General features: G+C 49.4%; 1 protein-coding gene across 4 annotated transcripts in view; it reads left to right on the top strand.

Moving 5' to 3' along the window:
- The window catches only part of LOC149370987 (uncharacterized), a 230,600-nt gene that overhangs the window by 199,166 nt on the left and 6,167 nt on the right, over positions 1 to 25,267 (top strand). For all 4 annotated transcript variants that reach the window (XM_089564183.1, XM_089564191.1, XM_089564178.1 and 1 more), the window contains 16 exons: positions 780 to 2,357; positions 2,701 to 2,802; positions 3,713 to 3,826; positions 4,877 to 5,002; positions 5,785 to 5,907; positions 8,092 to 8,208; positions 10,497 to 10,620; positions 11,401 to 11,561; positions 13,639 to 13,813; positions 14,500 to 14,777; positions 15,499 to 15,647; positions 16,019 to 17,264; positions 17,379 to 17,489; positions 18,095 to 18,212; positions 18,609 to 18,725; positions 18,811 to 18,857. In XM_089564183.1, coding sequence (XP_089420309.1) covers positions 780 to 2,357; positions 2,701 to 2,802; positions 3,713 to 3,826; positions 4,877 to 5,002; positions 5,785 to 5,907; positions 8,092 to 8,208; positions 10,497 to 10,620; positions 11,401 to 11,561; positions 13,639 to 13,813; positions 14,500 to 14,777; positions 15,499 to 15,647; positions 16,019 to 17,264; positions 17,379 to 17,489; positions 18,095 to 18,212; positions 18,609 to 18,725; positions 18,811 to 18,857 — 4,686 coding nt within the window. The remainder of the gene's footprint in view (positions 1 to 779; positions 2,358 to 2,700; positions 2,803 to 3,712; positions 3,827 to 4,876; positions 5,003 to 5,784; positions 5,908 to 8,091; positions 8,209 to 10,496; positions 10,621 to 11,400; positions 11,562 to 13,638; positions 13,814 to 14,499; positions 14,778 to 15,498; positions 15,648 to 16,018; positions 17,265 to 17,378; positions 17,490 to 18,094; positions 18,213 to 18,608; positions 18,726 to 18,810; positions 18,858 to 25,267) is intronic.

Here is a 25,267-nt window from a genome sequence, read left to right as displayed (position 1 = left end):
GCTTGCCATTGCACTTCTGACCGCACGCGCAGTCAATAGATGCCATATCTGCCAAGTTTTCTTCAGCTATCACTAGCACGTAGGCATGAGCCTTAAAGTTTTAAAAACATATATTTTCGATCCTGATGAAATGCATGTCTATAATAGACGACGCGCTAAGTCTAATGCCGCTGATTCCAGTGCCTCTATAGAACCGTACGCAATATCGCCTGCCTCGACAACGTACAGCCGATTAATTTACAGTTAGCAGCACCCGCGACTTGTTTTCATGAAGAGAAAATAGACCATAACCCATAGAACATAGCACTCTGTAAGAGAAAGCTTCAGTTAGTAGTAGCAGTGAAAATACCTTTATTTACTCAGTTTCGCGGGACAAACATAACACCACATGAAAAATACTGCAAACCGGGCATACTTCGGAATATTTATAGCCTCAGCACAGGCTTGATGTAGAATACACTTTGCTCGGGAATAATTATGAGTAAGACAAGTATTTCAGTCCGATCGCTGTTTTTTTTTTACACTTGCTTTGCAAGAAACATCATTGCTTGTCTGCGCACAAGAAAGGTCATTGCTTGACTCTACAGTTTCGCATAAACCTTGAAATCCTGATGCCTACTAATACTGCCATACCGTTGCTCTCATGTCCCAGTCATTTTTTTTGTGTACCGACAAGCTTGTTGCTGACCTGAATGTTTGCTCATCTCTGACGCGCGATCTTAATCGTCTGAGCTAATCGTATTTTTTTTTCTTCTGTCGTGCCTCATTCCTTTCCGCAGAAGCAGCAACGACAGTTGACGAGGAGACGGGAAGAACAACACTTCTGCCCATCACTGACGTTACACAAGTCACTTCAGAACATCCGATGACAGCAGTGGAATCGACTACGCCCGCTGAGAATACCATTGTCACCGCTCAAGACTACCCTACGTCAGAATCAGCAACGACCGCAGCAACAACAGCAACACCAACGACGACGTCACCCTCGTCGCCATCTGTCACAACAGTGTCGGCACAAGACCCCGTGCCAACGACACCAGCACCAATCACAGACCTCACCACGACTGCTGTAGAGGAGACAACGACACCAAAGAGCAGAGACCCCCCGGGGACATTGATCATGCTCGCAACTACTACAACGGGTGAAACCACGACAGTGTATCCTGCCTCAGAACAAACCACCCTAGACATGGAAGTTACCAACGCTACGACTCTTCCAACAACCACGCAAGAGGCAATGCCGGCACCCAGCGCTGTAACCGCGCAGTCCACCGAGCCAACGACCACTATGATTCCCTCGACCGAGCAATCGTTCGTAACCGAATCCGAAAACTCGACAGTTCCAGGAGTTGATCAGTCGACCGCTACAACCTTGTCCGCAGAAGCTAACGACGCTGTCAATGCAACGATGAGCCTCTTTACCACTGCTGATAACGGAACGACCTCGAACGTCACAACAGAAGATGTCATTGGTATTATCACAGAAGAAACCACCGCTTCTTACACGACGACAGAACGCACTTCGACCACGGACACAGTGATGCTCACCACAACACCCATGACTACTAGCATGCCGATGAACGAAACGGTATCCACACCGTCAGTTTCTACTGATACGACTACAGAAGAGATAACTACCATGATGTTCTCAGTGACCGTTCCGCCCGTCATGGTGTTTTCTGCACCACCCTCAACGAGTGCCGATAACGAGACCGATTCGACACCAACCACAACCATGAACAGTACATTTGAGGAGGCGACGACGACACAGATGTCATCGGTGTACAGAGACATCGACGGTGAGCCTACGAATGCCACCGACAGTGGAGAGTTCAACGCTACCACCTCGACGACGATGGATCCCACCTTTGTCCCTTATGTTAACGACACCACGATGTTTAACGTGACCGACTCCCCCGCCACTACGATCTCTCAGGTCGAAACCGGTACCGACGTCTCGATGACGACCACGATGGCTCCCAACATGAATGAAACGGAGCTGATGAACGTTACAATGACTCACCCGGGCTTTAGCAATGGGTCTTCGATAGAAGAAGTGGACCCTGACGTGAACGTGACGACCAACCGAACTTTTGCCATGGGCAGGAACCTCACTTACAACAACACCCTGTCTGAGGACGGCGCCGATGTGGTGAACAGCACGTTGGACTCATGGAACATGACTGCTGCCGGCACGCTGCTAAACGCTGCGAACTTAACTTTCGGAGACGACAACGGGACCAGTATGGTTACGGAGAGCGACATTACGACGCATGTTAGCATGACGACGACTCAGTTTTTAAACGAAAGCATGGCGAACTCTACGGAAGACATGTTCCAGGCACACTGCTCATCTGGTAAGTGATACCTGTTGGCTTTTGTTTACCGCTGTCCTGTTGAATTAGTGCATTGCCGTTTTACGTTTCCCATTTTTGTATCGGTTTGACATTTTTTGTGACTACAATAACTACTGCATATCTTTCTGAATATAATTACCTACTGCTTTCTACGTTAAGACTATTTTTTAAGAATTCTTGTCTTACTTTGAATCGCCGAGAATGTCTCTGTGCATTTGGAGTGTTTCTTTGAATAACTAAACGTGTGATAATTATCCAAAGTATAAGGTCTAACTGTGGTTTGTGATTCTGCATGTATATTGTTGCGACAAAACTTTTAAGTTTGTTAATGTCATTCTTTCAGAGGAATTCTACTGCGCTGCTGAAGGCAGTCAGACCTGCCTCAAGAACAACTTCCTCTGCGATCAGTTTGAAGACTGTCCTGGGGCTTTTGATGAACAGAACTGTGAGTGATATACAGCATCTCGAATACAATGCATGCGTTCTACTAAAGCGAAGGCAACGCCTTGTAATGCTTTACTCGACTTACTTTTTCGAATCCTGTAGGTTTATTGCTACTGTTTTTCGGTTTACATCGCCTTTTGACATTTGGTGAGCCGGACTGGTCGACGCCATATTAGGCGTATACATAATCCCATCTTCGCGATTCAGCTTACTGGCGCAGTGAACTTGGTTGAGACGCTGAGCCTCTAGTTAATGTTATGTTTGTCGTTTCTTGAAGATATTTTAATTTATACTGAAAAGAGGTACCAATAAGCTGCTTATCCATGAGGGATAACCGCCACCGCGGAGGCTGAGTGGTTCTGAGTGGTGCTCGGCTGCTGACCTTATAAACGCGGGTTCGATCCCGGTCGCGGCGGTCGCATTCCGATGGAGGCGAAATTCTAGAGGCCCGCATACTGTGCGATGTCAGTGCGCGTTAAAGAACCCCCGTTGGTCGAAATTTCCGTAGCCCGCACTACGGCGTCCCTCATAGCCTGAGTCGCTTTTGGATGTTAAACCCCTCAAAAGACATAAAAAATAAAAAAAGCATAAGGGATAAGCCATGTTAGTAATTCCTAAAGCGCGCCTTTTTAACTCTCGCGTGAGTATCTTCGTTCGAGACGATGCACCCAAGGGGCCTGCACATGAGGAGAGCATGTGGGTTTAAGTGGACAATCGCTGACGTCTCGTGCCATGCCTATTTTAGCTCGCCCTTGTCGAAAATAGGTTTTACTTCATCTCGACTTGGATCACACCACGTCAATCTTCACCTTGAGTTTGGCACAGTACAAATGCACTTTACTATGACGCGTCGCTGTGCGTGTTAAGCCCTGTCTCGTTTTCCCTGTCCCTTCCTTGGACATTACCTGAAGGCACCGACAGTTGCGGAGTGAACTTCCAGTGCAAGGACACCACGTGCGTCATGGCGTCGGCTAAGTGCGACGGCATCCGCGACTGCCCCGACGGTGAAGACGAACACAACTGCGGTAAGCAACCCTGCGCCTTGCTAACCACAACCTTGAGCCAGAACTGTAACGCACCGAGCTCGCCTCGGCACCATGTGTTTTTCAGTAGATGTACTGTAATCGGCGGTCAGCATTCGCATCCGAACATGTGACGAGCTTTACAAAGCTCATCAGACCCCGCATATATTATAATGCACATTGGTCGTTTACAGAATTTTTGAAAAAATTATCACTTCTGCAACCTAAGTAATGTTAGAAGACAGGAAATACTCTCCGTGCTCCAACCATGTCAGCTGTTAAAGAAGTGTACAATGCCAGGTGCGCTTTGAGCAGCCTTCGAAGTTCGTTGGTTTGTCTAAACCACATTTCTCGTCTCAGCATCGCAGTTTCTCGGGCCTTACCATGAGATTATTTTGTAATTTTTATTTAAATACGCACGCTAGCATGCACGAATTTAATTAAACATACGTCATAATACGTTTTTTTTTTAAATTTTAATGGAGGCACAGAGGCCCATAACAGAGAGCATGGACAAAATTTAGAGTAACAACTGCTGTAACCGCGGCTTTCACATTTTTTGTGCACATTCTTGGAAACAACCAAGCTTGAGAAATGTATTTGGATCAACGCTGACAAACCGTACTTTCGCTCGGGCCTGGTTAGGACGTGTTTGAGAGAAATTTGTCGTTTGATGTCAAAGTACAACTTCGTTAAAGACGTGTATAGATCTACTGTCCTCATGTCGTCCCTTTGCAGGGTAATGGCTGTCGCTTGCTGAGGGACTATGTGTTATGGCGGACGAAAACACGGGTACTTATTTCGAAAGCTGCGCCACGCCCCGGCATAGTCCAGCGGCAACCAATTTGTTCCAAGGAACTTAGCTCAGCGCAGGCGCCAAGCAGTCTCAGCTGGTCAAGTGTCTATCAGACGTGGTCACGAGGCCGAATCGATCGACAGCGCGTGCCGATTGATACGACCTCGCTCTGCCGCGCGAGAAGTGTCAATCATTGCCTTGCAACCGCCGGCTCTATTTGTAACGGGAACGTGTTTTTTGTTTTGTCTGCGTTGCAGACATAGTGGACTCGACATGCAGCGACCTCGAAGTGATGTGTCCGGATAGTAGCGCCTGCATCAAGCCGCTCAGCTTGTGTGATGGAATCTACAACTGCAGAGATCGCAGCGACGAAAGCGGATGCGGTGAGCTTCTTCTTCGCTCCATCCCTTCCTCTCTGTCATCCCTCTCCTTCTCTTTTTCATCGCTGAGCATTGTTTTTTTTTTCTAAAATGAGCTCTCCTAATTGTTGAGGTCTGTTATCTCAGCGGCGGGGAAAGAGCGGAAGTGCCTTCTTCATGATGGCTCGTTCTATGGAGACGTTGCTGCCTGAAGTGAGATGGAACAGCGGATCGCAAGGCTTACGGCGATAGATTACAGTGGCAACGCGCAGTCTGAACGCTCAGGCAAGCAAGGGAATGTGTCTGTAAGGTCTGAATCGTGCTTTCAGAGACGTAGCGCATCTCTTGACTTTGCTGGGGTTCAGTGTGACCTGCAGTGTTTTTTTTTTCGCTATCATGGTTTTTCTTTATGCAACTAGCTGTTCTTTGTATAATCGACGCGGCCAACCATTGATCACTAGTCTAATTACATTACAAGTTATTTTGCACTTGCATGCATGAAATGCTGCATTTCTTGTCTATATTACGCCTTCTAGACATCCAGTATGAAACCAAAATACTTTCGCGTATTTCCTCGCGTTTTGCGCTTAATCCACGTCTCCCTTCATTTCTCAATAGTTTCCGACATTAATTACGAAAGTTGCGACGACACTAAACTTTTTTTTTCCTGAACTGTGTCGATTCGCACGTCGATAAAGTTGAGGCAGTGTGTTGAGCTTCTTGCGGAGGTGAAGTCCGTGGTTAGTACTCCGCCACGCTTGTGGGAAAAAGGAATCGCTGAATGTTTTCATGTTCTGAATTTCTAGTGGACAAGACGTTGTGCGAGCAGTCGAACAAGTTCTACTGCGGGGACAAGCTGTGCATTCCCTCGGCTCTCAGGTGTGACGGCCACGAGGACTGCAAGGATGGAGAGGATGAAGTCAACTGCAGTGAGTGGGCGCTAGTGCTTCCCTTCAGACTGCGCTTATCGCGCTTGTACCAACTGAAAGCTACCTTGCTTTGCACAGGATGACTTCCCTCGGTTATCAACCGGAATTGGAAGGCATGTGTACCGATGCATGACTTGCAAATAGCACTGTAACTTTAGTGCCTCGTTGTAGATCCATATTTCAGCCAGTGCTTACGCGAAAAGTTTAAATGACCGCTTCCTTGCTATTTCTGCTGCGCTGTGGTTAATGAAACGAAGTAGTAAAGAGCCGTAGATCCATCGTTAAGATCTCTATCCGTTGACATGGAGCTCCGTGCTGCGTGCGTATCCGCATATCCGATTGCCTGGAGCTTCTTTTTTTTTCTATTACACTTTCGCACGTCGCTTTCCCACTCCGAACGTTGAACACATTGCCTTCTTGCAGACCTGTCATTATTTCCTCGCCTAATGCATTACCCCTTGAGTGAGAGTTAGTGAATGTGTGATGAAGTGAATGAATGATTGCGTGAGTGTAGCTCCCCGTACTCTTTCCTTATTCTTTCCTGCACTTCTACAAAAACGGCGTTTTTTACTTTTTTTCATTCGAACCTGGATGCTTCTAAAACCCTAAGCCAGTGCTCCAAAAACAGCCCAATTACTTAGCAACGCTCTACAGCTACCCACTGGGGCCCGGTTACTTGCGCACAGTAAAACTTGCTTTGGACGTGCCTGATCTCGCGTTCACTGTACTGACAGCTAGTGATTATGCAAGTGATGTGTGCGATTTTTCCTCCAGCTTATACGGACTGAGAAGAAGCACGAAGTCTTTGCGCTGTTTTCCGTACGGACGTTTTTCGATCGCTTCGAATGCTTGTAGTGACTGCGCGAGCATCTCGACTGCGCGCTTGGCTGCTCCGAAAGCAATCAAGCCGTGAGCTGGAGCGTTTAGGATCGACAAAATAGAAGACCACGCAAGTGCATCTCGGGAGGCCGGGCTGACCTGACCGGCAGTACAGAGAGGGAGTCCGACGATGAGACGCTCGCAGATCGCCCTGTACACGTGCTAACTTTACGACGCTGTTGATGACCCGGTCGTTAGGAAAAACAGATTTGGTTGAGCCTTATACATGACGCGCGTCACGATCGCGCATCTTGAAGGCGTGCTCGAGCTGGTAATCTTAGAGCCGACGAAGGCTGAAAATTGCAGAGTGGCGGCCCGGCAGCTAATCGTTTCCGGAGAAAAGCAAGAACGGCATGCGGCTCAGAATAAACAGCATCGGCGTGCGTGACGGCGACTTTGCTGATGAGCCACTCCGATGAAATGAAGAAAAAACGAATCAGAACTAGAATTCGCTTTACCTCCTGCGGTTTTGCCTGCCAGTCGCTAGAGTTGAAAGAAAAAAGGAAGAGAGAACTCGCTATAGATATAACGGAATTTCTGAGTCGTGTAGAAAAAAAAAAACGCTAAGAGTAGGTGTGTGTACGGTGGCGCTTTGATCTAATACATGTAGGTGCCTTATGCACTGTGCATTTTGCGGAAGCCTTTGAACGACATCAAACATTGGACTCTCCTTGTTCACTCTGATAAGTTTCTACAATTATATTCGTTTAAAAAATGATCATCTTTAGCGCCCCTCTTTGCTGATAATATCAAGAGTAGATAAAGTAAGGGTGTGAGTTAGTGGTATAGTTTTGGGTCGTGAACTCCAAAATTGAGCCCATCGGTGAGACCCCGAAGTTAGAGATGGCGCGCTATTTTCCTTACGCGGTGAAGTTCCCCGATGATGCACATGTCTATTCTCGAAATGTGCATGGTCTGGAGGCCATCAGCCGCTGCATCAGTCAGGTCTCTTGCTGCTGGAAGTGCCCTGATAGTGCTACATTGCATGTTGCGTGCAGGCCATTGTCGCGTTTCGTCCCCTTAAGCACCGCCCTGTCGCCATTGGCGCGATTGGAGCCTGTCTTCTCGGCACCAACCTAAATTTTATCCCTAGCTACTGTGATGTCTGCTATGCGAGTGTGAGGCGAGGCGAACAAGCGTTTACTATTCCGTTCTCAGTAAATACTCACAGGGTCACATTTTTATTTTTTGCTTCCTCGAGAGAAAAGTTTGCTTTCTTGAACATAATCCTGCTAGTGTCAGTAAAGTGTACAGTCACGTAACACGACTTGTATGTCCTGTCACACCCACTCCCCTCCTGTTCAGCCTGCGGTGAGAACCAGTTCCAGTGCATGAACGGATTCTGCGTGTCTGCGGCGACGGGGTCTGTTCGCTGCAACGGCGTCGCCGACTGCGTAGATGGCAGCGATGAGCGCGGCTGTGGTGAGTGAACACATTTTTCGATGCGCTGTCCTGCTCTTTCGCCGATTTTCCAGCGTTAGATAGGTCTGAAGTGCACTGCCAGCGGTTGCTGAAGAATTGCTGTACTGTGTTACGCACTAAAATTCCCGATCCCTTCCAGTGATATTTGAGTTTGTTGATGTGGTCACATCCATATTTCAACAAGTCCATCTACTCATATTTCGATTTATATTGACGAACCAAAGATGGTCCAAAATAATCTTAAGCCCTCCACTCTGCAATGTGTCTCATGAGACACACTGCATAAGGCAGTACCAAAAATACACCTCAGGATATGCATAGCCTGAGGTGCAGCTTTGGTACCGTACTACGATATTAACCTTAACTCTAACCTTATTAAGCTCGTAATTTAGGATTTCCCAGGCTAATCTCACATTTTATGCCCCATAATAGCCTAGCTGCGTTTAGACTATAGTCGGATGCAAGTAAAAAAGGCAGCAGCGAATGCAGGTCATGCCGTTTCTCATAACGTCGCGGTTGCACTGCAGCAGAGGCTAGGGAGAGAAGGGAAGGAGACGGTTCTTTGTCCCCGTTCCGTAGAAAGTGGGTTTTGTTCGCTGTTCGCGGGCTAGTGGTGCGGAGGGGTGAAAGGGGGAAGTTGGAGAGAGAGTGCAGGCAACTTCTCACGGCAGGGGCACAGGACCGTCTCCATCTGCCTAGTCTCTTCTGCATTGCCGTAAAAAGTTATCCGCGAGTATATTGTGAAATCATTCGTGACTCTCAAGTCCCTCCATGAAATGGGATTGACCATGATATCATGCCAATCGGTCGACGCCATTGTCTGGACGGCTTCCTTTGCGGGGTATTTGCCGCTGCCTTTTAGACTTGCATCCTATTATAGGTGTATAATTTACAGCTGTGCATGCGTATTGATGGATTCGCTCTTTGCAGTGGGATCATAATCCGGTAACACCACTAAGTATTTGTGATTTGGACTTGCTTTTCCTTAAACTTTCGAAGAAACTTTGTTATCTCTCGCTCTGTCTGAGTAATGCCGCGATATGCCGGCACGGACAAATGGAAACAAAATAGAAATGGGTTTCGGCCAGTATTTTGTTCATTTCAATAACAGCGTCCATGTAGGCTGTTTAATCGAAGGCATGAACTTTTCCCGCGCACCTTCCACGAAACGCGTTCCTCGAAGATCGAAAAACAGCTCGAAAAGCTACGAACGCGACGAGAAGAAATCAAAACGATACCAAAGTGTTTTTCGGCAGCAACATCCTTGATTTGTTCAGTGTTTGTGCTTAGTTTGTTCGATCATGTGGACGCTGCTTTTAGAACATTTCGATGGGAATAACGTCATCATCAACAGCCTGACTACGCTCACTGCAGGGCAAAGGCCTCTCCCATTTCTCTCCAATTAACCCTGTTCTTTGCCAGTCGCGGCCACCGTATTCTCGCAGAGTTCTTAATCTCATCAGCCCACCTAATTTTCTGCCGTCTCCTGCTACGCTTGCCTTCTCTTGGAATCCACTCCGTTACCGTTAAAGGTGCACTGAAGAGGAATCTGAACTCGCCTTTTTGCCGCGGGAACTCGATCTACACGTTCCGAGCATTCTTAGAAACTTCGACTGATTGCCCTGTGTGGCCGATTTCCCTAATTAAATCGAATTAACGTCCGGCTCCCGCCTTTATTTTTGAATTCTCCCTCGTACGGTGGGCGGAGTCGACCAACGCGTGGAGTGCCTTTCAGCCAGCTCCGTGGAGGCTTTGCTTTCACTTTATGTTGTTTTTTAGGTTTCTGTGAATAAATAGTTTCATTTGCAGATAATATAGCCGCAAAATAAGCCCGGAGAAATAAAAATAAGCGCGGACTACTTGCTTCTACGGATTACTACGTATTACTCCGCCGATGGCAGAGCGGCAAGCCGCCACGGGACTGGGTGAAAGGCACTCCGCGCGTTGTTCGACTCCGCCCACCGTACGGGTAGAATTAAAAAAAAAAAGGTGGGAGTCGGGCGTTAATTCTATTTAGTTAGGGAAATTGCCCACACAGGGCAATAAATCGATGTTTCTAAGAATGCTCGGAGCGTGCAGATTGAGTTCCCGCGGCAAAAAGACGAGTTAAGATTCCTCTTCACTGCACCTTTAAGGACCAGCGGTTATTTTGCCTTCGCATTACATGCCCTGCCCACGCTCTTTTCTTGCTCTTGATTTCGACTAGGGATAACAACCTAGCCGAAAAAACTTCCCATCTGACAGCACTAAGATAAGTGGACGGAAACGCATCATTCTCTTACTTGCAGTGCAAGTGGACAACAACGGCATCGCGCAGGCATTCGACGGCGACCTTGGCTCATGGACACTCATGTGCGCCGACAACGCTACACTCGACGACGGCCATCACATCTGCCAAGAGATTGGATACAGGTAAGTGTATAGCTCGCTTTTTTGACTGCACAGCACCTTATCTACTCATACAACTTGCGTTAAGAGTGGGCACCAGTTTAACGATGTATATTGGCGCGCTTCCTACTGGAGTAGATGGGCAGTAAAATGTCTGAGCGGAAAACCTTTTTACAGCTCCTCAGTGCTGAAAAAAAAAATCAATGAAGCACGGAATATATCCTTCCGGGGACACGTTGTGTGTGTCCCAGCTAAATTCATGACAAATGTTGGAAGACGTTATGTCTGTATGTTTTCTTAAGGGGAATTATAGATTGCTTAACTATATATTTTTTTCTTGTCATCTGCTCAGTGACTTTGTGTGCTTGATTTCTTTTTACAATTATTTCGACCGCGATACAATCCGCTTTGCACGGGCATTTTACTTTAGAACAGTTTCTTTTGCTGCCAGGCCCACCTTGTGTGTCAGGGCAAAAGGAACCCGTAAAGTTCATGACAAGACAGTTAAATGCTTGTTGACATTCAGGGCTGTCCAAATTTGTCATGTAGCTGCGACGAGGGGACGAGAATGTGCATGCGTTAACTGCAAACGTAACTGACGCGAATGCTGATTGGGTTTTACCCACTTTACTACTCAAGAATCACAAATGCATTGCTGTTTCTGTTTCCTGCTTTTTTTCAATGCTGCCATTGCAGGGAAGATATGAACTTCGTAAGTGAAACAAGCGGGCGCATTAAGGCCGCCTTGCATTTTTGTTCATTTCCATGCTTTTCAGCAGCTCCTCGCTCTTCATTTTTCCACAGCCGAGCCATTTCTATACGAACCGTGAAGGTTGAGGCCAACGCCACTTCGTGGGGATCATGGAGCACCCCGGACGAGGGCCCTGAGGCCATCTGGTCCAAGGGTCTTTCCTTCTCCGATTCCTGCCACCACGGAGCGCTGGCGGTCAGGTGCGACTACTTCGGTGAGTGCAGATATAAGATTGTTCCTTACGTGCGCTACTGCTGTTGTCCGAGCTTCAAATCGAGAATAACGCAGACACAAAAAGAATTATCAATGCGTGAGCATTATATGGCTCGGTCAGGTCAGCAAAAAGTGTCCGCAAGTTTGTTCGCATGATCACGTCGTTGTCCGACGATACATGTGTGAAAGTGTGATTGTGACAGATAGCGTGTGATAAAATGTTGCGGTGGGAAAAATTTGTCTCATGCGGTGTTATTAGTTGACTAATTAAACGCGAAAAAATACACAGACTTCAAAGTAGTCATGTACGTCGATATAGTACATGGACGTAAGAACAGCCACGGACGTCGATATAGTATGTGGAAGGTTTGCTTTCGAATTGCTACAATGCGGGTCGCCGCAGTGGTCTCAAAAGTTTTGAAGCGAAAAGCTTCACTAGGCTCGTCAACAACGCGCTTCGCGTGAGCCACCCCTGGGCGCCGCCGCGGCGCGCCCTTCCTCCTCCTCGCCACCCCCTCCGTTCTCCTCCTCGCCACCTGTTCAACCCTTCGCCGCTGCTAGCGGTTCTTATCGTGTTCTTATCGCGTTATCGCAAGGCGTTGCGATAACGCCCGGCGGACATAAGAGGCCGCGTGCCGCGGTGCGCGCTCCGTCGTTACTTCTCGCCATCGGTTAGCCGCTTGGGACGGTTGGGACGGCGGTCTCCGTCCCAAGAGAAGGTTCTTTCGCAAGGCGTTGCGAAAACTGCACGCGTGAGCGGCGGCGGAGGCCGTAGAAGAGGCGCAGACATTCGCCATGGAAGGAAGAAAAGAAGACCCAGAAGTGGTAGCGAGGGAGTTAGCTCAAAATCTACACCGCTACCGTGGTGCTCCCAGTGCATTGTGCGCGAACTGCGACAGCCATGACGTCAAACAAAGCATAACTGCAGCTTTTCGCTTGTATATCCAGGCTTAACCAGAGCTAAGCCACTGCCATTTTTTTTGACGAAGGCAATGCTACTTTTACAGCATGTTAGGAAATAACCATTAACGGCACGAAAACGTGGTGCCAGTATCTTGAATGTTATTGGTTTTCATGTTGAACACCTTTCTTCGTTAGCAATGAATTCGTGATTGTGCGAATGCATTGAAGACACTCTAGAATACCGGATCTGCCTAAACGAAGTGGACCACGTGCCTCTGACAATTAACTTACTCTTTATTTCTTCATATTTCGCAATTTATTCCTCACTGCTTCGGTGTACGCCCAAACTGGTTGAAGGCTGATATGGCTTTGAGCGTCGATCATGCATGCAAACATGCCTATCTGGAAAATGGCTTGTGTCCATAAAGCCCGCTCATTTTTTTGCATAGACGCATTCTGTTGTAAGAAAAGGCATTCAAGGTGTACAGATATGAAGACAACTCAGCTACTTACCTTAACATCGTTGTGGCTGGAAACCTGTGGGCTTGCGCCGAAAGCGGATAACTGTGGCACGCTCCTGAATTTTTGCGCGGATTGTTGAAGACGCTTATTCCTGCCACAAGCATTTCGAATTTCTCGCTCTTCGTTGGGATTTTTGCACGAGAAAGGTGCTGATACGGAAACCGGAGCATTCTTACTTTTCTTTACGATATAGTTTGGTTTAGTTTATGGGAGTTTAACGTCCCAAAGCGACTCTGGCTATGAGAGACGCCGATGTGAAGGGCTCCGGAAATTTCGACCACCTGGGGTTCTTTAACGTGCACTCACACATCGCACAGTACACGGGCCTCTAGAATTTCGCCTCCATCGAAATTCCACCGCCCCGGCCGGGATCGAGCCCGCGTCTCTCGGGTCAGCAGCCGAGCGCCATGCCTACTGAGCCACCGTGTGTCCGCATGGAACAATATTGATTCTCTTTAAACTCTTCGTTCACGTTACATGCGATATGGAACTGGTGTTCATAACAAATCGAATGTCTTCGCGATCGACTTACTGCCCGCAACATAACAGTTGGCAGTACCTGCCAACGCTTTAGGGTGTGCATCCATGCATCGGTGCTGCGGAAGCAGCCTTGCTTATATGGGTGGACTGCCATTGCCTGTACCTTCCTGCAGAGTGCGAGAACCAGACGGAAGTGCTGTTCCGTATCGAACGTGAGGCCACCGGCCAGTCGACGCAGAACGACGTCTGGCCCTACCTGGCTCTTCTGCATGGCAACGACTCGGAAATAGCTTGCCACGGCGAGATTGTCAGCCCGCTGTGGGTCTTGACCACAGCCTACTGTCTGCAGTGAGTCTCGGCTTCTCCTTATGGCTCTGTAGTGAAGTCATAGGCGACCTACTTCATTAGTACATACGGTGGTGGTAACTGCTTTGAACTATGTTTTGCCTTAAAGCAGCAAACTGTTGTAGCCAAGTAAAAAATGCTTAACCTTTGTACAGTCGGGGTCAGAAGTCTCCGGACCACGTGTTCCTCAAACGTAGCCGATAGCTCTGCTATTAGCCGGCGGCTGGAGACCACACTTGTGAAGGTGAAGGTCAAAATTTTAATTCTTCATCTCCTTAAGTGTGGCCTCCAGCCGTCGGTTGTTAATAGAGCTATCAGCTTCGTTTTAGGAACACGTGGTGCAGAGACATTTGTCCCCGACTGTACAAACAGGTAACCAATGTACAGAAAAAAGCTGATGGTTTTCTAAGCAATATTAGCTTAATGACTGTCGCCTGGCCCTTAAGACTTTTCGTATTGTATGGTTTTGTGAGCACTGAGCCAGAATCAACAGGCAGTCGCCAGAAGACAGAATACAAAAGCCACATAGCTTACAACAACGGCAGCACAGGGATACTCGTGTGCATCCTCCGTTTCTTAAGAAATTCTCGTGTTCGTACCTCCACGGAAGTGTTAATGCATGCCCACCTTTGGTGTCCGCGTCTAAAAGTTTTCCCGTTTTCTCCCCGCCACTCTCTTCCACCCGGCAGGCAGCTTCCGCAGAACCTTTCGCAGCTGTACGTGCAGGCGGGCTTCGCGCGGCCTGCCAGCGCCCGCGAGCGCCACCGCGTGCTGCGCACGGTGCAGCATCCGCACTACTCGCAGTTCCGCTCGAGGACGCTGCCAGACTACGACCTCGCGCTGGTGCGGCTCGCCGAACCGCTGTCGTTCGCCAACCACGTGGCCTCGGCCGTCTGCCTGCCGGACGACGTGGCCAGGCCAGGAGTCACCTGCTTCGTGGGCAGCCTCGGCCACGGAAAGCCCAGAGGTGAGCGCTGCTCCTCTATCAATGCACTAGGAGCTGCCGCAACGCTTAGGCGCTATGTTTTAGAGCGTTAGCTCTAGCACTCGCATTACTCAAGATCGCGTGAAGCACAAGGTCATTCAAGTGGGACCAGTAGGTGGTACCATTGGTACGCAGATTGTTGACCACCTAATTGGTGCACAATGTTCGGAGTGGTATCAAACGATTCACCGCATTACGGAGCATACGACTGCTAGTCGAGTCAAAGCGTAGCTCGCTATGCGGATTTGCACCGACGACCTTTGGCTCCCCAAACCGTGACTTGTTGAAACTCCAAACGTCCATTGCGCCCAAACTAATTGACGTAGGGCATTCGAAGTGGTGTCAAACGATTTATCTTCCTGTGCTGTATAAATTGGCATAAAAAAGTAGATATCCGGATATAACGAAAAATTTGTGCTGGATATAGTGAAAGTGGCTAATGACACCATATTCGCTCGATATTGCTAACGTTCGATACTCATACGCTGCCTCAGCGTTTTGCTCTTTTTGCACCGAGCATGAGTTCCACAGTGTAGGGCGGAGCAGGTGGTGGCCATGTTGGATGTCAGTGCGACGCATGTCAAGGGCTTTATTTACCCGCCTCTCGATTCCATGCTTTTAGTGCATGGCCAACTTGGTGAGACTATATTTCGGTTCACAGGCAGCTTTTAACGCTCTTTTTTCTGCCATTTCCCCTTTGCAGTTCCGTTCAAGACAGCATCATCAATCAATCACCTGCCCATTGTAATAAATGAACTCACTACATGCAACAGCGAAGAACACTACAAGAACGACGTCAGCCAAAAAATGATCTGCGGTGATGGACGTCAAATGAAGCGTCAGTTGTGCGACGTAAGTCCAAGTTGTGCATGCTTTTTTTTTTGTTGATTCGACTAATATTATATATTTAGGGCAATGACATTCTGTGTTGGTCATGAGAAACTCGCTGCTCTGACAGCGGTTAAGAGTTCACTTTCTAAATTTCAGTGTAGATTCTATAAGTAAGATGTGTTTGTTGCTATCTTTATAATTATAGTGTCGTTGGACCCGCAATCGCGAAGTAGAGCTCCGTAGGCTTTCTGGTTGCGGATAGAGTAACGAGATCACAAGGATAAAATATGGAACCGCAGTCTTGCATTCGTCATCAATAGTTGCAGGTTACCTTAGGCGAGGATTTCTGGATATTGACGCGTAATTTGTCTCGCTTTTTTTTTCTGGGCCAGGGTGACCTCGGAGCCCCGCTGATGTGCTTGTCGCCGAACAACATCTGGCGTCTAGCCGGGGTGTTGAGCTACCAGCGCCACTGTGGCGCCTATCAAAAGCACCCTTCCGTGTTCTCTAACATCTACGAGATGCGAGACTTCATCCACAACGTGACTGGCCTGCTCTCCTACAACGTCACGCACGACTCGCACTTGTACAGCCTGCTCGAGTTCCCGCAAGCCGACGACGGCAACGTCTCAGCCGCCGTGCGCTCCTACGCCGCCGGAAAAATGGCCGGCCTCGAGCACAACGCCTCCGCCATGGCGGCTGCTCTTTACTCCCACGATAACATCCCCGGGGAACGAGGAGACAGCACGAACATGACGACGATGGCGCCGACGACCACTGGCCACGATCACACACCTTTCGATCTTGCGGACGTCATTCCCGAAGGGAACCACACGATCGACTCGGTCCTCGATATGGACGAAGGAGGCAACGTTACGACGCCGATGACGCCGACAACGCACGGCGCAGGTGTCGAAGCCAGGCTTCAAGAGGTCGACTCGTTGGGTGCCGACACGACGACGCCGAACAGTACCGATGTTTCGAATACCACCACAACGGTCGAGCCTGAAAGGAGCATGGCCGCTCTGAGGCTTATGGACGCCGATGACTCGGGCGAAGTCTCGTCGAACGAGACCAGCCGCGATGCCTCGTCCGCCTCACACCACGAACACGCTCACCACCACTCAGCTGCTATGAACGAGACGAGAATCGAAGCCAGAGGCCGATCGGCGCTGCTCGGGAATCGAACCGTTCACATGGAAATGCAGACGTTCCGGGAACACAACAGCGCCGAAGAGACGGGAGAACCTGAACTGGCCGAGAACAGGACCCTAGAAGCACGAATGACTACGACGACTGGAATTCCCGAGGAGGTCATGGACGTGAGCACACATGACTATGCTCGGTCGATACTCAGAGAGGAAGGAGGGATTGCTGCGAACGAATCGACTGTCCCGACCAGCACTTCGAGCCCGGAAACGACCACCACCATGGTGGCTGCAACAAGTTGGCACCATGAAAGCCACGCCCCTATAACGATGGACAACGGTACGACGACAGCGGCTCCTGAAAGGACTTCAAATTCGTCGGCACCGCAGAACTTCACGAGCGAATATTCGCATGCCGTTACTACTGAAGCTACAGTCGTCATGTCGCCGCCAGAAGATATGAACAGCACGCTGGAAATCGTGACATCCAGTAAGTGTAGTTGCTGTGCCTTATGCTATCTGATGTTATATTACTTAAGAGGCCCACAGATGCTTACTTATAGTATTTGACTGCTAGGCCGATAATTAGTTTTTTATGTTGCAGATTCGACCTGTCTGGGCTTTACCTGCAATTCAGACAAAGTATGCCTTGACCATACCAGCGTTTGCGATGGAAGTTACGACTGCAAAGATGCGAGCGATGAAATAAATTGCGGTAAGTTAATACCGGTGTGGTCTGTTCGCGTCTCTAATGTGACAGTCAAACTTGAACAGGACCTATCTGAGTGAATACTGTTGCATTCGGATTCTAATTGGTGGCAACATTTACATTATATGTTAGAGCAAAGTTTCATACAGGTATGTTTGGAGATTATCATCAAGGTGCGCTGTGTTTTTCATGAAAATATCGGCATTCAGTCGTTTTTGAACATTGAGGAAATGTGACTCCCGGCAACCTTGATGCACATAGACCATATAACTGGCCTTGTGGCAATAATGTGAGTGAGACAGTGAGCCAAAATACTAATGGTAGTTTCTAATATTGCTGGAAAAACTTTAGCTAAAAAACAGTTTTTCTTCACCCAAATAAAAAGAATAGAAAAATGATTGATTGCGTTGGCATGCTGCTGTGAGATCAGAAAAAGCGCTATTTCAGCGCCATCTGGTGAACAGGGCTAAAAGTACATAATATTTGTAGAATAAGCCAGTCTTGACTGTTACGATGGTAAAAAAATGTTACTGAGGAACAACACGATGTGACCAGACAAAACTACTCAAGGGTTTTGTAATAAAAAGTGACAATATTTTGTTCTTGTCCAGTTCAACTCAAAGACACTGTCGTCGAAGGACGGAAAAAAGGAGGTGCCTGGATGCCAGCCTGCGGTGATACCTGGGATGACATGCTCAGTGACAGTGCCTGTCAAGGAATGGGATTTGAGTATGTGCCTTAATTAAGTGGTCAATTCTTTAGAGTATAAAATTGTATGTTTATTGGTGCTCATTCATGTAGATTCGTTATAACAAGGTTTAGCCTAAGGATGTCACCTGGACAATATCAAAACATCATTTTTTTTTCAAATCAGGTTCATCATTTCTTACTTAAATCCTTGAAATTTATATTTGCCTCTATTATTCTGTGTAATACAAACGCCCGAGTAGTTGTTAGGTTTTCTGTTTGTTTTAGAACCCTTTCTTGAAGCACAAATCAGTGATTGAACCATTCAAGCAAACATAATTGGATTAAGAAACTGATATTAGTAGCTAAAAGTGTATTGTGCTCTATGATGCATTTTCGTGATACTAACGACATGCAACATTTTGTACTCGTTTTCAGAAAAGCTTCACAGACGAGTATCATCGCTCTGGAATCACCGTACGCGATATCCCTTCGGCACAGTAACTCATCAGACAAGATGGAAGTGGGGAACGTACTGAAAGCACTGTCAATCAGGTACAAGAATTTCTGCGCAGATTTTTTCTTATATTTGCATCATAGGCATAAATTGCACTAATCTGTTCTTTTCTTTCTCCTATAGCAATGACACGTGCAACACAAAGGTGACCATGAAGTGCCATCATTACCGTAAGTAACAGCTTTGCAGGAGCACTGACTTTCTATTGACAAAATCAAAGTACAAAAGAATGCTGCAATGCACAATTTTAGGTTTTTATTTTAAAAAATTTGGCATTCTTTCTCAGTGTTCATTTTGAAACACAGTCCTCGGTTTTTATTCGGCTAATATTATTAGGACTTAGATGATATAATGTGGTATTCCTGTGTTCAAAAGTCAATTAGAGTTTATCTTACCTTTTTTGTTAGCATGATCAGTCGATTTATAAGTAAATAATGCACAAATGGTTATACTTTATGCTGTGGTTGTTGAAGGACGTGCTGTCGCCATTAAAAAATCATACAAGAAAGGGCAGAACAGCCAGGTAAAAAACGCAGTGTTCTTCGGAATACTGGGTTGTCATGTTATCTTTGGTACGTAGCAGGAACATGACAGTTTATTGGGACGATTAGGCATAATTTCTTTTAAGTGTTTCTCTATGCAGCCAGTGGCGGTCCCAGAGACTGGTTTTAGGGTGGGCGGACGGACTTCCTTAGACCAAAAAATAAAATAAAAAATAGAAAATAACAAAAATAAGTAAATAAATAAATAAAAAAGGAAGAACAAAAATAGAAACAACGATTACTCTATTCACATTTTATTTGTACAACAACTTTTGTGTGCTTTGTTGCTGAAAAATAAATGGCGAATGATATAGATATACCATAAGTCATGCTTTGAATGTTAACAGTCACGTGGGCAATATTCATTTTGATACCGGGGGAATAGAGGTCGACGGCTGAGATATCCCGCCACGGCGAGTCCAGGAAGGTCAAAGCACCTGCCCTGACATTTCATGAGCTAGGTTAGCGGCCTTCATAACTCAGTCCTGGGAAGGGGCTTTGTTCCGCCCTTGGTACTGTTAGCGGACGCTCAGTGGATGTTTAAAAACTAATTTATTGAGGTGGGGGATGCCAGTCCACGCTTTCGATGGAGATGGCGCCGTGCGAACTGCGCTGCTCTCGCCGCGTTCTGTGTCGACCTCCTGTTCCCTCTCGTGCGCTCGTCTCCCCGTGTGTCCTTCGGTCCGTTTCTTCCCCCCCCCCCCCCCCCCGCTCGCGTGATGCCCCTCCTCTTCCCTTCGGAGTAGGGGAGACGACGCGAGGTCCGCTTTCTTCCGGCCATAAATTTGTAGATAGTGCGTTCTGTCCGAAGGTCGAAGCAGTTAGCGAATTCTTGGAACTTCCTTGGCCTGGGCGAGAAATGTGCCCGTCGGCAGCATGCTGACAGTACCCTCCGACCAGGCGGCCAGTGAGCGCTCCTTGTCAAGCCAAAAAGGGATGATCCCCTCGCTGACGTCGCCGTGTCCCATGATGGGGTAACGACATGAATGGGTGGCTCCTTGCCGCCCCGACGAGGTTGCTGGCCACCGCGGCCGCAGGTGAATGGCACCGCCGCAGCTGTGGTGGCCGCACCAGAGCCAAGGTAAAACAACGGTGGGGGCACGGCAGGACCATGATACCTCGACAATTACTACGAATTGTATAAATATCAAACTGTAGAATGTAGAATTGTGTGAAATAAGACAGCCGCTAACACGGTGAACGTACAAAGCAGGGGACTGCTTGACTCATCACAGACGAAAAAGCTTTCCATTTCTACGTCAAAAATCACAACTTGCCCTGTGAGAGCCCGAAAACGGACGTTCGGGAAGATGTGCAAAGGCTTTTGGAGATGGGGGGGGGGGCGACCGCCCCCTCCGCCCCCCTCTTAGGACCGCCTCTGTATGCGGTACAGAAACGCTTTTAACCACGTAATTTCTCTATGCCAGTAATGAGCCAACAACAGCGTTCCGCGAGTAGATGGCGAGGATATGGTGGAGCTTTCCGGTCTGCTGAAGCGCGTAAGGAGAACCATAATGCCTTAAAACGGACAACTACGCCACTGTCACGATATGGTGGGCGGCTAGATGTTTGGTTGGCACCGAGATTAAAATTAATCGGGCCAACCTGCCCACCACAGCACTCTCCGTAAGTTAGGAGGGGGTGGAGCGACAAACTTCTCCACCCCGCGTGCGGAAGATGAGGTTAGACTGCTGACCGGCGATAGGGGCCACGCCTGATTAGCCGTTGACCGGAGGCATGAGGCGTATAGGCAAGTTTCTTTAGCAACCCCCTTTACTTGGGCAAGAACACGAACAAACGGTTACAAAACAAACCAAGCAAAATAGAGGTAATGCACATGCGCGATGCGAACAACAAGCACAAAATCAGAACACAAACATAAACTATTAACAAGAAGAAGGAAAACAACAGGGCGAGAACTATGCAACAAGGTTACACGATTAAAGCAATATACAAAAGAATAGGACGAGAACAGCGACAGAACAAAGAAAAGAGCAAAGCGAGTGGTGAGAATCGGTGGCTTAGCTGCGTAGTGGCAAGGTCCGGTCGCAGGGAGCGTCGGGCTGCGGAAGCGCGCGGTGCTGATGGGGGGGTGCGGATACGGGCGAACTTGGGCCACGGGTTACGCGTCTTCCACGCGTCTTTCGGGGCCGCCGTCGCCGCGCTCTACGCGTCAGACACCGCCTAGGCTCGCTTGCCGACCACTGCCCTGGCTGACCCTACACACGTCGGCACGCACCGAAATCTCTAAACCAACTAACTCGGTCGGGATTTTCCCGCCACCGTGTTCACGTGACAAACCACAAAAAAAAACAAATAAAAGCAAACGAATCCTCTCGGCCCCGTGCACCAACGATATACAGATGTTGAGAAGGGGGGAGAAGAAGCATGAAGAAACTGAAGGGGACGCGAAGGAAAGGTATGGTCCTAACGAGGAGGGATGTTAACTTCTCAAGGTTGGGACGGGTGCTAGGGCTATCACCGGCCGCTTCCCGTCCCCCCCTCGTGAAAGCACTCTCTTCCCGGCGATAATCCTGAGGAGGGGGGGGCGGCGTAGTCTTGACCCCCCCCAGCGTCGCGAGGGGTCAATGCCCACGCGGGGGGAGGCAAAGTCATCGCCGCTGCGTCGCGACATGCCCGCATACTACCGGCGCTGTGGCCAGCCGTGGCCAATTTGGTCGGAGAAGAAAAAAGAAAGATAAGGCATGCGCGCACTTTGTGACACAACCCCCACGAAAAGAATGTTATTCTTAATAACATTTCAAAATCAAATGCACAAATGTCGTGCATGCACAAATGCGTCTTGCCGAGCAAGGAAACACAGATAAAATACGCGCACTTCACAGTCACCAGGGCGCACCATCTCGTCGCCTCATCAGTTTTCCCCGACGGCTCGCCGGATCGCGCACTGCACACTTCACGCAGTCACGTCACAGTCACTGCAGACTGTTCAACACTGCACTTGGAGTCGAAACAGTTCAACACTGCACACAACATACGCACATTACATCGAAAGAGGTCGACACTGAAATGTTAAGCAACATACACAAACATCTTGCGCAGCACAGCATTCCCAAAACATAGGAAGACAAGCCACAAAGTATGAAGGAAGGAAAAGGAATGTCTGCCCAGAAAGGGTGGAGCGTTGATCTCTCATGACCATCTAGGTTCCGGCAAATATAATCAGTGCCGGCCTCGCGTCTCCCTTTACTACGGCGCTGAGTGGGACTTCACCGTACCTCTTGGTGCGGAACTTTCCACCCAAAAACTTTCTCCCGCCTACTTCGACGCTGAGACCGTCGATGCGAGGGATCGTTCGAGCTTCGTACGAACTCTTCACCGTGGCGTGAAAACGGCTCTTGCCGTTTGAGCGTTTCACGAGTCCGGTAGGAGCCATGCAAATTACGTGCCCTATACTTTGCAGGCTGCTATGAAGCACTGCAGGCTCTTCTTCCTCCCTTTCCTGATAGGCCGCCGTGGAAGACGGGCACTGCCCGACAGGGCTTACCTGCGAGCCCGCTTTTGTCGAGCTGCACATATCCCCAGAGCGGTAACCTGGTCTTTCGTGGGAATAGTCCCCTTGGCGGGTACCTAATGACTTTACGTCATTTGCTGGTTGTGCGCTTGGCTGTGCGGAAACGGCACTCTCGCAGCAACCGGCTCGCCCTACCCCCACGTAGACCTGTACTCGTCTCTGCACTCCTGGCTGCTGCCCCGAAAACGGGCCATCCGTTAAGGCGACCGGCCCTGTGTCGGCCGCTTGTCGCGGTTCTAGCCGCGCGGGAACTGCGGCATCATCGCGACCCGCTGGTTCCCCTACGGAGCACAACTGTGCTCCGTTCTCCCGGTCCGGCTCTACAGCCGACGCGTCCGAGCAATGCTCCTTGACTCTGACCGCTCCGTCGATCTCGGCCTCGGGTTCTTCGACGACATCAAGGTCGTCACACTCCCCTCCTTGCGGCTCTGCCAACCTCTCAGGAACCGAGACAGCCACAGGATCCTCTCTGTCAGGCTCTACAGCCGACGAGTCCGAGCAATGCTCCTCGACTTCGACCGGTCCGTCGAGCTCTGCTTTTCTTTCCTCATCATCATGAGGGTCGGGGCGCTCCACAGCTCGCTGCACGGTCCGCCGCTCGGGAGCCGTGACATAGCCGGGATCTCTTTTCCCGAAAGTGTGCCCCAGTGTCCCGTCCTCCAGGTCAGGCGACACTGTTGCCTCCAATGTGTCGTCTGAGGGCGGTGCCGGCATTCGGCTGAACAGCTCTTCCAGCGTGTTCGCTTCAGGCGTTTCCGAACTCACCTCTACCCCGATTGCATGGCCGAGCTCACCACTTCGTCCTTTGACGATACAAAGTTCACCCCCTTTGAACGTGAGCTCCCCATGCTCGGGAGGCGTCGACAAACGCACCTGGTCCGCTGCCGGAGCCATTTCTGCAACCGCCCTGCAGTCGCCTTGCCGGTAATTCCGTTCGCCGGCATCAAGCACCTTCGGTGCTGTCTCACCCGGCACTTCGCTTCCGTTTGAAGCGGCATCAGAGCCTTCGCTCCTGCTAGCTTTGCTTCGTGCTCGGAGAGCCTCAAGTTCTTTCTGCATCTCCAGCAGCCTGCGCGCCGAGCGCGCTTTGTCTAGCTCGTCCTCCTGACGACGGCGCTCGTCCTCTTCGCAACGACGCTCGCGCCGTTTCGCGCGCTCGTTTCTGAGGAATTCCTGAAGGGCTACCCCCTCGAAGCCCAGCTGTCTCCCGAGAGCAATTATCTCCTCCAAATCTGCCATTGCGCCAAGGCTCTGGTTCTCAGTTCTCGCAATGCCTGAGATTATTGCCTGGATGCTATGCCTCGCGGTCAAGGCCAATCGTGGTCAGCAAGTCCTGTCGCGGACGCCAATTGTCACGATATGGTGGGCGGCTAGATGTTTGGTTGGCACCGAGATTATAATTAATCGGGCCAACCTGCCCACCACAGCACTCTCCGTAAGTTAGGAGGGGGTGGAGCGACAAACTTCTCCACCCCGCGTGCGGAAGATGAGGTTAGACTGCTGACCGGCGATAGGGGCCACGCCTGATTAGCCGTTGACCGGAGGCATGAGGCGTATAGGCAAGTTTCTTTAGCAACCCCCTTTACTTGGGCAAGAACACAAACAAACGGTTACAAAACAAACCAAGCAAAATAGAGGTAATGCACATGCGCGATGCGAACAACAAGCACAAAATCAGAACACAAACATAAACTATTAACAAGAAGAAGGAAAACAACAGGGCGAGAACTATACAACAGGGTTACACGATTAAAGCAATATACAAAAGAATAGGACGAGAACAGCGACAGAACAAAGAAAAGAGCAAAGCGAGTGGTGAGAATCGGTGGCTTAGCTGCGTAGTGGCAAGGTCCGGTCGCAGGGAGCGTCGGGCTGCGGAAGCGCGCGGTGCTGATGGGGGGGTGCGGATACGGGCGAACTTGGGCCACGGGTTACGCGTCTTCCACGCGTCTTTCGGGGCCGCCGTCGCCGCGCTCTACGCGTCAGACACCGCCTAGGCTCGCTTGCCGACCACTGCCCTGGCTGACCCTACGCACGTCGGCACGCACCGAAATCTCTAAACCAACTAACTCGGTCGTGATTTTCCCGCCACCGTGTTCACGTGACAAACCACAAAAAAAAAACAAATAAAAGCAAACGAATCCTCTCGGCCCCGTGCACCAACGATATACAGATGTTGAGAAGGGGGGAGAAGAAGCATGAAGAAACTGAAGGGGACGCGAAGGAAAGGTATGGTCCTAACGAGGAGGGATGTTAACTTCTCAAGGTTGGGACGGGTGCTAGGGCCTTCACCGGCCGCTTCCCGTCCCCCCCTCGTGAAAGCACTCTCTTCCCGGCGATAATCCTGAGGAGGGGGGGGGCGGCGTAGTCTTGACCCCCCCCCAGCGTCGCGAGGGGTCAATGCCCACGCGGGGGGAGGCAAAGTCATCGCCGCTGCGTCGCGACATGCCCGCATACTACCGGCGCCGTGGCCAGCCGTGGCCAATTTGGTCGGAGAAGAAAA

This window comes from Amblyomma mixtum, chromosome 1, assembly GCF_055824585.1.
Source record: "Amblyomma mixtum isolate Tamu chromosome 1, ASM5582458v1, whole genome shotgun sequence".
NCBI classification, from domain to species: domain Eukaryota; kingdom Metazoa; phylum Arthropoda; class Arachnida; order Ixodida; family Ixodidae; genus Amblyomma; species Amblyomma mixtum.
The sequence above is the reverse complement of the archived record's forward strand: the minus strand, read 5'-3'. Positions and strand labels throughout refer to the sequence as shown.